This window comes from Papio anubis, chromosome 9 (assembly GCF_008728515.1).
Source record: "Papio anubis isolate 15944 chromosome 9, Panubis1.0, whole genome shotgun sequence".
In the NCBI taxonomy this organism is placed as follows: Eukaryota; Metazoa; Chordata; class Mammalia; order Primates; family Cercopithecidae; genus Papio; species Papio anubis.
Window position 1 is genome coordinate 66,318,217 of NC_044984.1, and position 14,407 is coordinate 66,332,623.

The 14,407-nt window shown below is 40.1% G+C and overlaps 1 protein-coding gene across 1 annotated transcript in view; it reads left to right on the top strand.

Moving 5' to 3' along the window:
- TPH2 (tryptophan hydroxylase 2) overlaps positions 1–14,407 on the top strand; it is a 97,992-nt gene that overhangs the window by 26,743 nt on the left and 56,842 nt on the right. The window contains exon 6 of the mRNA XM_003906783.4: positions 8,260–8,456. Within this exon, the coding sequence (XP_003906832.1) occupies positions 8,260–8,456 (197 nt within the window). The remainder of the gene's footprint in view (positions 1–8,259; positions 8,457–14,407) is intronic.

The following is a 14,407-nucleotide window of genomic DNA, read 5'->3' on the forward strand; positions in this document are numbered from 1 at the left end:
CTCTGGTAACTGGAATTACAGGCACACGCCACCATGCCCAGTTAATTTTTGTATTTTTAGTAGAGACAGGGTTTCACCATGTTGGCTAGGCTGGTCTTGAACCCCTGACCTCAAGTGATCCACCCGCCTTGGCCCCCCGGAGTGTCGGGATTACAGATGTGAACCACCGTGGTGCCTGGCCTGAACAGCTCTGCATTCCAGGCTCCACCCTGGGTAGCAGGGATACAAAAATGAACAAAGCAACAAAAATCTCTGCCTTCAAAAAGTGTGTATCCTAATAGGGAGACACATTTAGCAGAATAATATTTTGAATATTTTACTTTTTGCTTTTTTGCCTCTGGGCATTACTGATAATATTTTATCATAAATTTATTGAGTGTCCTTTATGGTCTGAATTCTGAAGTCTAATTTTATCAAATGCAGGACTCCCAGACTTTTCTTATGAATTCTTGGAAGTCAGTAAATCAAAATTACATTTGTTTTCTGGTTAACCCTTAATTAGAATTCATCATTAACTCCATTTAGTGTGTGTGTGTGTGTGTGTGTATATAATATATATGATTATTTTATATATAATACATATCATATATATAAAACCATATATATTATATATATACTAATACTATGTATTAGTGTATGTGTATATATATGTACTGCCCAAGAGACCACATGTTTTCTTTTTTAAAATATCTGCTTAGTGGCCAGGTACGATGGCTCACACCTGTAATCCCAGCTCTTTGGGAAGCTGAGGTGGGTGGATCACGAGGTCAGGAGTTCAAGACCAGCCTGGCCGATATGGTGAAACCCTGTCTCTACTAAAAATACAAAAATTAGCCAGGAATGGTGGCATGCGTCTATAGTCTCAGCTACTCAGGAGGCTGAGGCAGAGGAATTGGTTGAACCTGAGAGGCAGAAGTTGCAGTGAGCCGAGATCGTGCCACTGGATGACAGGATGAGACTCTGTCTCAAAAAAAAAAAAAAGAAAAGAAAAGAAAAGAAAAAAAATCTGCTTAGCAACTTGCATTTGACACAGGTGGTACCACACACAGGTTAAAAACACGACCACTCGAATTAAGTGACTTGGGTTTTTAAAAAATTATTCTTCTCTTTACAGAAATCTCAGCATATTTGAAATGCTGAGAATTCTTGTTGAAACCCACCAAGCCCAAAAAGCAAAAAGGAGAAACCATTTCAGAGAAATTAAAGCATCAACAACTGGTGTTTATGCAGGAGTCACAAAATACCCAAACAACCACATATATCTCAGTTTCATTCAAAACCTGGGAAAGCAAATTAATGGAAGATAATGGAATGGGATTTTATATATATAAGTGTGTGTATATATACACACACACATACATACTGGCAATATTCTGGGCATATATATACACATATATATTAGTATATATGCTTATTATATATTATATATTAGTATATATAGTATTCTGGCAATATTCAGAATATATATATATGTGTGTGTGTGTGTGTGTGTGTGTGTGTGTGTGTGTGTATGTATATATATGTAGTTGTTTTGCTTTGAGACAGAGTCTCTGTCGTCCAGGCTGAGTTGCAGCGGCGTGGTCTTAGCTCACTACAACCTCCACCTCCTGGGTTCAAGCAATTCTCCTGCCTCAGCCTCTCTAGTAGCTGGAATTACAGGCACACGCCACCGTGCCCAGTTAATTTTAGTATTTTTAGTATTTTTGTATTTTTAGTTGATGCAGAATATATATATATATTCTGGCAATATTTTTCCAGTCTCAGAGGCATAAGCAATCTTCTTGAATACTCATTCAGTATTTGGCTGTACTCTGTAGACACCTGGATGCAGGTGATACTATTTCGTGAAGGTGGTACCAACTAATGTAGTACTAGGCAACACTATGGTCACTGGCTAAAAGTGAGAGTCATCAATTATTGATTGAAATTTCTACACACCTGGTGTGACATCTCAGTTGTGAGACGTGCAACAAATGCTTGATAACAATTAATTATAAATTTTGTGATGATGAATTCTTTGTTTTTTTTTTTTTTTACTTTTAGTTTAGGTTTAGGGGTACATGTTTGTTACATAGGTAAACACGTGTCATGGGGTTTTGTTGTACATATTATTTCATCACCCAGGTGTGAAGCCTAGTACCCAATAGTTTCCTTTTCTGCTCCTAGCCCTCCTCTCACCCTCCACCCTCAGGAGACCCCAGTGTCTGTGGTTTCCTGCTTTGTGTTCATAAGTTCTTATCATTTAGCTCCCACTTACAAGTGAGAACATGCAGTATCTTTCTTCAAAGGCTCTGTCTAAATCTTTTTTTTTTTTTTAAAGGATTCTGTGGTTTTATTGATTCAACACCATAAATTACATTTTAGAAATTAAGATATAGTTTACACACAGTAAAATTATATATATATTTTATTATACTTTAAGTTCTGGGATACACGTGCAGAATGTGCTGAGGAGTGCTAATTGCTAATGAATTCCAAAGTTGATGCATTTAATCTCTTCTTATTTGTTTTCTGCAACCCTCAGGTAGAAATGTCAATCAAGACAGAAACACCAAAGGTGGGGAAAGAAAGAAAAGATGAGAGGAACAGTCTATTCCAGGCAGATAAACATCTCTTGAATAAGTGAGGCATTTCCTGCCCTAAGGAACATGTAATGAAATAAAATAGTAAATGAGTTCATTCTTAACTGTTTCTATCAGATTCTCCCATTCCCTTACTCAATTCTCTGTTATCTTCTGCTCTGTTTGGTCCTTGCCACTGAGAAAATCTGGCTCTTTTCAAATAACACAATTGGTGCTGTGTTTCAGACAGTCTTGCCATCTTGATGTAAATACTATCAATTGCAGCCTGTCACATCTTCCTCCAATGAATAAGTGAATTGCTTCCTCACACTGAAGTTTCTCTAAAGATAACACAAGCTGAGAAACTGCATCTCATATTAGGAATTCTAGCAGCAAGGATTCTAGGAGGCAGCCAGGATATAGCATCACAATCGAGTATTTTCCAATTCCCCTAATTTAAAAAAATGTGTAAGAAACATAGCTTGCTGTTAGACCTGATGGAGGAGAAGGAGAAGATCAAACAATAGTTAAATAAAATGAAAGCATTGTTGCTTATGCATCTGGCTGTAGAAAGAACTTCCACAATTTCAGTCTCAGTGGGGTATATGTCCCTGGATTTCTAAGTGTTTGTTAAACAACTTTGGTCTAACAAGCTCCGGACTCACACAGAATAACTACATCTATACCTGCCCTCAACTAGATTAGTCTATGCATTTTCCACTCCCTCTTCTCTGTAGGCACAAAGCTGGTTTTTCAGAATCACCTCCCTGTCTCTAGGAAGAGTGGAGTTTAACCATACAGGGAGACAGATGCCTCCCACAGCCTTCAACATTTTCAAAGAAAGTTCTTAGTCATCTCTGAGTAACATAATCCACTAGGGAGTTTTCCCTGTTTTCAAGTTGACATCCCCATGGTGACCATTTTAGCTTCTTTCTAGTACTGTTGTCTCTGAACGCTGGTTCCGTATCAATGCTCATACAATCTTAGTTTGCCATTCTTTGATAAGAGGGCAGAATCTACAGTGAATGGAGACTACTGAAAGTCCCATTTGTTTTTCTCCAGTAAATTAAGAACCTGTAAATTATAATTTTGGTGGTTGTTGAGAATACTGTAATCCCAACTAACTCCATATAAATGCAGGAGACTCTCTAGATATCCAATTATAATATTTACATATAATTAGTCTGTTGAGGAGTATCATTTTGTAGCAACACAAAATGGTTTTATTTTTCCCACTCTTTACTTTCAACTGTATTGGGTTGAATTCTATTTTCCTGCTGGGAAGCAAGTTCCTTAGCAACATCTAATTTCCTGTCATTTTCAATTATCAGTAATGTCTCGTTTGGGTATTTAAGACCTGGTCTTGTTCATTTAAAACATATTAATCTCAAACTTGATTCAAAGTATATCCTCCCTCTCCTGCAGTTATTTGGAGTGAATGTGTGGATATGCATGTGTTTTTTTGGGATTCTCTGGTTCTGAGACACTTTTCCTTCCCTTCTCTAGGACCTATTTCTTCTAGAGTTGGGGGCTGCGAGGAGGGAGGGAGGAGGCTGAGGCCCTTTTACATGCTTGCTGGAATGTCAGTGTGAGTAGGTCTCAGGCCACACTCACCCTGGTTCTGACAAATCCTTTTGGATAGAGTGTTCTCTGCTGAAATGGTGTTATTCATAGTTTTCTTGGGTGAGACCCTTCCCCCACCTCCACAGCTGCAGAAGTGTGCTCTGCCTCCCCTGGCCTTGTCAGTGACATACCATAGCTGGCGCAGCCCTCAGAGCTTCTTCATGACGGTGATGGGACCACTGTGGTGTCTTCTGCCTCCTGAGAACTGAGCAGAACTGGATGGTGTGGGACTTTACCGTCTTTCTCGCAGGCACACCGCATTGGGTCTCACATGAATGTCTAGATTTTGCTGGGCATTAGACTTAATGTTCACATGAACCTTAGATTTCAGAGAACATATGTTTAGGCTCCCCATGGTACACCATCCTCCCAGGCCTCCAGACACTCTCCCAGGGACTGTCAGTCCCCTGCTCTGCAGTGGTGGCAGCACCTGGGGGCCTGGATCCTGCTGCCCAGTAAGGGACCAGTTGGGAAAGAAAGTGCCCTACTCCACTTCTCACAGGTGCGCTCTCAGGGAGCAGCCTGCTGTCTTGACTTTGAGAGGAGGAAAGAAAGTGCCCTTTCCCTCAAACACGGACCTCTTCACAATGCTGAGCATTTCTGATTCCCTAGTACACTGGTGGATGAGGTCTGGGGAGAGTGTGGCACAGGTGAGTACAGGAGGAGTTTGTTGGTGGTAGGACAATTTGTGCTGCCTCTCACCAAGCCCTGTAAGGAGATGGTTGGCTTCAGCTGCTGGGGAATTTCTGTAGGATGTGGAGTCCTTACGTAACTTTAGTTTTCGACCAGAGCAGAGTTGTAGGATGCTGGAATATGACTTCTGTTATATACACATTACAACATGTGCCCACAGAAAGATGCATGATGACATATAAGTATATATCGAAGGCCCTGAAAAGACCAGGGTACCCCTCTCTTACATGATTTACAAAAAACCCACTAACCCATAACAAATTCAAAGAAATACAACACATTCTCATTTTCCCCATGACCATGATTTTTTTCCCAAATGTCAAATTTCAAAGTCCTAAAAAAATGTGGGTGCCCTGCATTCCTGGTGCCCCAAACACATGTTTATTTTGTTGAGGAGCCAGAAAAAACCTCACAGTCTTACTGAGAAGTTTAAATAAGTGAATAAAGATGAAAGTACTCTTTGTGATCCACAAATATATCCTAGTATCATGATGACATATGATTGTATATGAAATTTTCTACATAGGAATATATACACCAAAAACTTTATTTTAGTTTGGTATGTGAAAAATAAGTTGGGATGTGAAAAAATCAATTTTACTCCATCAGTCTGGAGTACAATTTTTCATTTAATTTGTGTATACTAATCCATTAAGATTACAGCCAGTCTTCAGCTAGACTGACTACGTTTTAAGCCTGAATCCATGATTTTAGACAAGCAGCTTAATTTCTCGGAGCCTCACTTTCCTCATCCATAAAATGGAGATAATAACAGTATCTACCTCATGGAATTGTGAGAATCAAATGGGTTAATTCATATAAAAACACTTAACCTTAAACATATGCCTGGCACATAGTAAGCTCTCAAATATCAGCATTACTGTATGCTTATATTAACTACACAGAAAAATGGAAAATTTCTTATTTTTTCTGTATTTTGGATATTTTCAATAGAAATGAAGTAGATAAAACTAGTATTTACTTTGTGATCAAATTGATTTTTAAATATTTACTTTAAAGAGTTACCTGGGGTGTGGGGTTAGAGTGGTATGAGAAATCTGTTGGTATGACCAGAGGCAGACTTACTTCTTACTTGGGTTTAGGGTAGCAGCAGTACATTGCACCGACTTTTAACTCAAAGAGCAGGACAAGTTATCCAGGACAGACAGACAGAACAGTTGACAACACACACGACCACTCATATTTCCAAGACTGTGAGGCTGGAAGTTCATTATTAAGTAACAGACCTATGTAACTCTTTCTTCCTATCCTAATTTACACGTGATCTCTTTCTGCCTCTTGAATATTCAGCTCCCCTCTGAAATGCTGCATGTTTGCAGATTGATACTGAAGGGAAAAGTTTGACCTAACGATTCTTCTCAAATGGCTTTTTGTTATTTCCTTTATTGTCCCAGCCTCATTGCTTTCCTACCTTCCGATCATACACAGCCCTTTGTAGGTTTACTGGCTTACCCAATTCAAATAGAGTTAGTTGAATTTTCTGGAACCAGAGGCAGACCATTTATTACTTATTTCCTTCCATCTTTTCTGTTTTTGTCTTTTCATTTCAAGCTTTCATTCTACATTCGTCACAGGTGCGAGGTCTTAGAAGCCTTGATCTTCTCAGAAAATATTTGCCAGGTTGTAGTTTTTTATTTGTTATCAACAGCCAAATTTAACCAAGGCTAATCTTGTTCTAATTTGGTTTGTGGAAGACCTAGTCTTGGTATTTAGAGAAAGTAAATGTGAATTTCTGTTTTTTTCTTCAGTATGTGTTATTCACTCATCCCTCATGTACTGCAATTAATTTTTTTTTAAACAAAAATAATTTGGGGGCAGGAGAAACTCCATTTGGATCCGAACTTTAAACAGAAAGTATTTTGCCGAGAACACTGAAGTAGGTAGAGGGCTGGGGAGGAGGAAGGCAGCTAGGGATCTGTTTGATAGCCTATTCCTGTTATCATCCTCTGTCTCATTTTTCTCTACCTCGGGGTGCTCCTCAACCATTCCAGCTCATTGAAGATGCCCCTCTCACTGCAGCAACCCTGAGTGACAGTTGCTCTCTGTGCATGGGTTCCTGTGGTGACCGCCTGCTATAGGCTGGATTTGTAGATTGCAGGGGCACAAATCCTAGTTTTATGTGTGTATGTTTGGGCTTCCATATGTTGTACGTGTATATTTGCTAATTGCGGAGGCAGAATTTCTGATGCATGGCCGGGGTGGGAAGTGAGGGCGTGCTGCAGGTGGCTGTTGAGTATGTCAAGAGAGGGTTTCTCAAATCCTAATTGAGTTTCAGAATAGGCGTCTTAATCAGAGGCTAAATTCAGATTCAAGTCCCTCAAGCAATAGCTTACAAAAGCACACGTTTATATTCTCTTCATCCCTGGTTGCATCACAAGGTATATTCCTTGCCTGTGGCTGCTGGCTGCTATTATATTAGAGCACCAGTTTCTCCTGACTTTCTTTTTATCAGAACCTGCAGGTCCTACCTGGCCAAAAAGTGTCAGCTCAAGTTGTGCCTCCTCCAGGAAGCTCTCTGACCACTTCAGTCCAGCACAACGTCTCAATATTCTAAACCAGTCATCAGCACACTACAGTTTATGGGCCAAATAAAGAAAAGTTTTGTTAAAATACACCTACATCCATTTGTTATTGTGTATGGTTGCTTTTGAGACATAGTGGCAGAATCGAACAGTTGTGACAGAGACTATATGACCCACAAGCCTAAAATATTTACTTTTTGGCTCTTTATAGAAAAAGTTTGCTGACCTCATTCTACATTGGGGGGCTTAATGTATGTATCCTTCAGCATGACCTGCAGTGAATGCTCCTTATTTTTTGGTTTGCAAAACTTTCATTTTTAAATTCAGCATAGTCTTTCAGTATCTCCCAGACATTTTGGACATTGAACAAATAATCTCAAAATTACACACTTGAAGATTGGGGTGAGTCTGGGCAAGGGACAGAGAGAACCCATAAAGCAATTTTATTTTTAAGAGACAAAACATTTATTTGTTACTGTTGTCAGGTGTTTGCAGAAAATGCTCTCAGAGAATAGTTTTGTACCTAAACCAGTTCCTTCCAACCCAGAACTATTACTTGTTACTGACCTCAGTTTAAGAATATAAATCTTACCACATTTTTCTAAGGATGTGTGAAGATATAACTTAATTAAAAAATAATTTATATGGAAATTCAAATACACATGCACAACATTAGAAGGTTAGCATTTGCTTTAAAAAATAATGCTTAATGGGATCCTTTCAGACGCTCACGTGCTCCACTTTGTCAGGGTCTGACTTGCGATAGGTATTGAGGTGAGAAAATACTTAACTCAGTGATTCAAAGCTAGATTCATTTCGTTTTCTTCTCTCCTGCCTAGTGGTCAGCCCATTCCCAGGGTGGAGTATACTGAAGAAGAAACTAAAACTTGGGGCGTTGTATTCCGGGAGCTCTCCAAACTCTATCCCACTCATGCTTGCCGAGAGTATTTGAAAAACTTCCCTCTGCTGACTAAATACTGTGGCTACAGAGAGGACAATGTGCCTCAACTCGAAGATGTCTCCATGTTTCTGAAAGGTAAGATTTCACACAGGCTGTCTCTTATTAGTCAATATCCTCAATTGCCTTCCAAGGACACAGGTTGTAGCAATGGCTCTTTTTCCAAAAGAGGAAAAATAGTGATTTAAAAAAATAGTTGGCTTTGAGCCAACAATTAGCTGTGACCACCCGTGGGAAGCAGAGCAGGGACTCAGCTGCTTTTGCAGCTCTGGGGCTTGCTGAAGCCTCTTTGTGGCTGGCTGCTGTAAATGTTAAGGCCCAAAGATATTTACAAGTTCAGCTCTGAGCTTTTTCTGATCCAGGAGCTGATATGCTGGGCTATATGAGTATGAAATGACCTCCAAAGGTGCCTTTTTTTTTGCATTGTTAAAAATTATGTACTGAATGATGAAATCTTATGGATAATGTTGAATATTAGTGACTTTCCTCTGGGGGAAATCAGGCAACTGTCAGAGGCGTTTGGACCAGAGCAACTCCATCTTGAATACGGGCTGGGTAAAATAAGGCTGAGACCCCCTGGGCTGCATTCTCAGGAGGTTAAGGCATTCTAAGTCACAGGGTGAGACAGGAGGTCAGCACAAGATACAGGTCATAAAGACCTTGCTGATAAAACAGGTTGCAGTCAAGAAGCCAGCCAAAACCCACCAAAACCAAGATGACGATGAGAGAGACCTCTGGTCATTCTCACTACTCGTGAAACACTAATCACAAGGCATTGGCGTGCTAAAAGACACTCCCACCAGTACCATGACAGTTTACAGATGCCATGGCAATGTTGAGAAATTACCCTAGATAGCCTAAAAAGGGGAGGAACCCTCCATTCTGGGAATTGCCCACCCCTTTCCTGGACAACTCATGAATAATCCACTCCTTGTTTAGCATGTAATCAAGAAATAACCATAAAAATGGGCAACCAGTGATCCATTCCACAGCTCTGCCTATGGAGTAGTCATTCTTTTATTCCTTTACTTTCTTAATAAACTTGCTTTCACTTTACTCTATGGACTCACTTTCAATTCTTTGCGTGAGATCCAAGAATCCTCTCTTGGGGTCTGGAATGGGACCCCTTTCTGGTAACAAAACTAGTCAATCAATTAACCAATTGATCAATACTTTACGTTATAATTTGTGTGTCAGGGATTGTACTTGTTGCAGATGTTACACTAGTGAACCCAGTGAGTCATACAGTGACATCATTTCACACTCTACGTGGATCCCTTCACTGACAACACCTCCTTGGAACAACAGCTAGGAAATAGGCTTGTGAGGGGTTGGGGGAAGAGGCAAAGTTTCATGGTGGTCCCGCTTCCTCCTCTGTTTTTCCTTGTGCTTAAATCCTTGGATTCTCTGCCTTTTCTCTCTCTTCTTTCAAGTGCTATAGTTCCAAAAGCAAAAACTTCATTGCCTGCTCTCTTTCCTGGAACTTCCTTTCTTGCTTGTCTTCCCAGTTTCTATCAGTACTGTTTTCTCTGCACTCTTCAGGCTTGCCTATAAGGACTCCTCTGAATTCCTACCCACCTGATCCCCCAATCCCATACTCAGTCCTTCTTTGTGTTAGTGTCCAATTATAGCTGTAACACATTACCACAAACTTTGTGACTTAAAACAACACAAGTTATCTCACAGTTCTGGAGCTCAGAAGTCTAAAATCAGAGTGTTGACAGGGCTCATTCCTTCTGGTGGCTTCCGTGCCCTGGCCTTTCCGAGCTTCTAGAGTCCTCCTGCACTCCTTGGCTCGTGGATTCACCTTTCCATCACTCCAACCTCTTGCGTCCATTGTCACATCTCCTTCTCTGACTCTGACCCTCCTGCCTCCCTCTTATAAGGACTCTTATGATTATATGGGCCCCACTCAAATAATCTAGGACAGCCTCTCCGTCTCAAGATCCTTAAGTTAATAACATCTGCAAAGTCTCTTTTGCCATGTAAGGTCACATAGTCACAGATTCAGGGGATTAAGATGTAGGCATTCTTTGGGGGCCATTATTTAGCCTACCACAATCTCTCCCTGTTGCCACTTATGGCTTCATGACATGAGGTAAATCTGTCCTTTTCTTTCCATTCTACTGCTACCACCCAAATTGAGGTCCTCATCATTTTATAACCTTGATGCCTATATTTTCTTCCCTTAACTCTCCACTGCCCATAAACATTACTTTCCAAAACATTACTTTTTTTCTGACATCTCTGCTCAGAAACTATCATTGGCAGCCGGGCGCGGTGGCTCAAGCTTGTAATCCCAGCACTTTGGGAGGCTGAGACGGGCAGATCACGAGGTCAGGAGATCGAGACCATCTTGGCTAACACGGTGAAACCCCGTCTCTACTAAAAAAATACAAAAATCTAGCCGGGCGAGGTGGCGGGTGCCTGTAGTTCCAGCTACTCGGGAGGCTGAGGCAGGAGAATGGCGGGAACCCGGGAGGCGGAGCTTGCAGTGAGCTGAGATCGTGCCACTGCACTCCAGCCTGGGTGACAGAGCAAGACTCTGTCTCAAAAAAAAAAAAAAAAAAAAAAAAGAAACTATCATTGGCTCCCTCTTGTTTTCACTGGGACTGGCAAACTTGTTTTGTAAAAGGCCAGATGGTAAATATTTTAGGCTTTTTGGGCCAAGAGGCAAAATCAAGGCTATTATATAGGTACTTTTATAGCCATTTAAATGTGTCTATTAAAAAATATAAAAACTGGCTGGGTGTAGTGGCTCACGCCTGTAATCCCAGCACTTTGGGAGGCCAAGGCCGGTGGATCACTTGAGGTCAGGAGTTCGAGACCAGCCTGGCCAACATGGCGAAACCCTGTCTCTACTGAAAATACAAAAATTTTTGTATTTTCTGTAGTCGCAGCTACTGGGCCTGCAGTCCCAGCTACTTGTGGGGCTGAGGCACGAGAATCGCTTGAACTTGGGAGGCAGAAGTTGTAGTGAGCCGAGATCGTGCCACTGCACTCCAGCCTGGGTGATAGAGTGAGACTCTGTCTCAAAACTAACAAACAAAACTATTCTCACTTACGGGGTGTGCAAAAACAGGCAGTGGGCTGGATTTGGCCTGCATGTGATAGTTTGCTGATCTCTGTTTTACACGCTCAAGTTTGAACAGCTCAGCCTCAATCCGAGGCCCTGACCCAGGTTTCCAAGTTAGTTTCCTGCTGCAACTGCCCTGTACAAACCCTCTGCCCTTGCTGTGGGCTCTCTTTACCTTTGCTGAAACTCTGTTCCTTACTAGAAAATTTCATCTCTTCTCCACCTACTCAAATTCTACCTGTTCTTCAGGACTCACTGCAAATCCTGCCTCCTTCATGAATCTTGATCGCAGCAGCCACCATGATCTCTCCCACTCTGATTTCATTCTGTGTTATGTGTGAACATCATCTACTATGTTTGTTATTGAGGAAAAGAGATTGAGAACTACTGATCAGTATCACTTAATTAACACCTAATTACATCATGTCTTACGTTGTTGTTTAACTAGACTGTATTCTCCTGTCTCGTTTTTCTTTGTTTCCCACAGAGCTATATGCATGTTACCTCTTTACCAAGAGCTCCTTATATGGAGATGGTTTTTTACTGCATTGTTCCCCAAACCCCAATAGTTAGAATATCATCTCATAAATATTGCCATATTTGCTCCCCCAATTAATATTCTTATGAGAGGCAGTATGGTCTAGTGGCTTGGACCATAGACCCTGGATGTAGAATGTCAGGGCTTGAGTCCCCACTCTGCCCCTTCCTAGCTATGTGACCTTAGAAGAGTCACCTTAACCTTTCTTGTCTCTGTTTCCTCCTCTGTCAATGGAGATAGTAATTTTATCTACCTCACAAGGTGGTTGGGAGGAGAAATTAATTGATATACCTTAAAGGCCTAATGTGCCTAACACACATTAAGCATAGCAGAGTCTTAGCTATTTCTTTCATTATTGTTTTCCACAACCCTTGGTGAACTGGATATATCGCCTAGTTTGTATCACACACTGGCATGTAGATAGTATGATTTCAGTATAGGTGTCCTTATATAATTTCATTGACTCACTTTTAAAATACCTAATTTATTTAAAACAGAAACTTTTAAAGCAATGGTATCTACAGATTCAAAGTTCTTGATGTCATGGTTTTATATATTTTTTAATTCACATAAAAATAAAATACGTAACTATTAAAATAAAAAATGTTCCTCTGTGTACTGTTATATGTGTCCCACATGTGGGATATACTGGCTTAATTGATGTAATATGGAAAAAGAAGAAAATACACTTATCTTTTTGATATTCACCAGGGAATAATCCAAAGTGAAGGCTTTTGGAATGAGCATAGTGCTGTTCAAATTATGGGTCTGAGGATGCCTGAGAACAGGTTATTTCCAGCAGGTACCAGAAATCCCAGGATGGGCCTGTTTTATAAGCTTAGTTGGTTCTTGCCTCTTAAGATCATTTTCAACCATTGTGTGGTATTCTCCTAATGAGTTCAAGTTTTCAGAATGGGAACCTTTACAATGCTAGAATCAGGGATAAGAATAGCCTTCTAGAACATTATGCTAAGTGAAACAAGCCAGACACAGAAAGAAAAATACTGCATTATCTCATATGTGGAATTTGGAAAAGTTAAATACACAGAAGCAAAGAATAGAACAGTGGTTACAAGGGGCAGGAGATGGGGTAAGTGGGGAGATATTGGTCAAAGAGTACAAAGTTGCAGTTAGCTAGGATGAATAAGTCTAGAGATCTTTTTTTATAATTATTATTTTTTAGACAGAGTCTTGTTCTGCTGCCCAGGCTGGGGTGCAGTGGTGCAAGCTCGGCTCACTGCAACCTCCACCTCCTATGCTCAAGCAATTCTTGTGCCTTGCCTGTGTTCCCCGAGTAGCTGGGACTACAGGTGCGTGCTGCCTATGCCAGCTAATTTTTTTATTTTTAGTAGAGACGAAGTTTTGCCATGTTGCCCAGGTTAGTCTCGAACTCCTGGCATCAAACCATACCATCCACCCACCTTGGCTTCCTAAAGTGCTGGGATTACAAGTGTGAGCCAAAGTGCCCAGTAATCCAGAGATTTAATGAATAGCATGAGGACTATAGTTAATAATACCATATTACATAAGGGAAATTTGTTACTAAATTTTATGTGCTCTTACCACACACACACACACACACACACAGACACATACACACACACACACGTGCACATATAACTATATGAGAAGAAAGATATATTAATGAACTTGAATGTGGTAATCATTTCGTTATTGCAGTAAGTCCTCACTTGATGTCATTGATAGGTTCTTGAAAACTGTGGCTTAAAGTGAAACGATGTATAACAAAACCAATTTTTCCCCTCATCAACATTATGACAGTACAATGTTGAAGGAAATGATATTATTCTGGGCACTGCTTTATGTCATTTCACTTAAAGACGCAATTTCCAAAAACCTTTTGACGACGTTGAGGACTTACTGTACGCGTGTATCAAAACATAAAGTTATACATCTTAAATATATACAATTTATATTAAAAATAGAACTGCTCTTGTGAGAAGAGAACAGAGCATAAAGCAGCTATTTAAAAATAGTCATGTACCACATATAGACTTTTCAGTCAACAATAGACCATATGCATAGTGGTGATCTTATCAGATTATAATACTGTATTTTCACCGTACCTTTTCTATGTTTAGATATGTTTAGAGACACAAATACTTACTAATGTGTTACAATTGCCTACAGTATTCAGTATAGTAATGTGTTGAACAGATTTGTAGCCTAGAAGTAGGCTGTACCATCTAAGTTTCTGTAAGTACACTCTATGAGATTTACACAACAACAAAATCACCTAACAATGCATTTCCTAGAATGTATCACCATTGTTAAGCAATGCACGACTTTATACAACAATTTAATAAAATGTGTATTTGGAAAAAAAAAAAAAAAGAATACCCCTTCTATTGTAAGTTTTCTGGGCCTTCCTGAGAAGAAAACATTATGTAACCC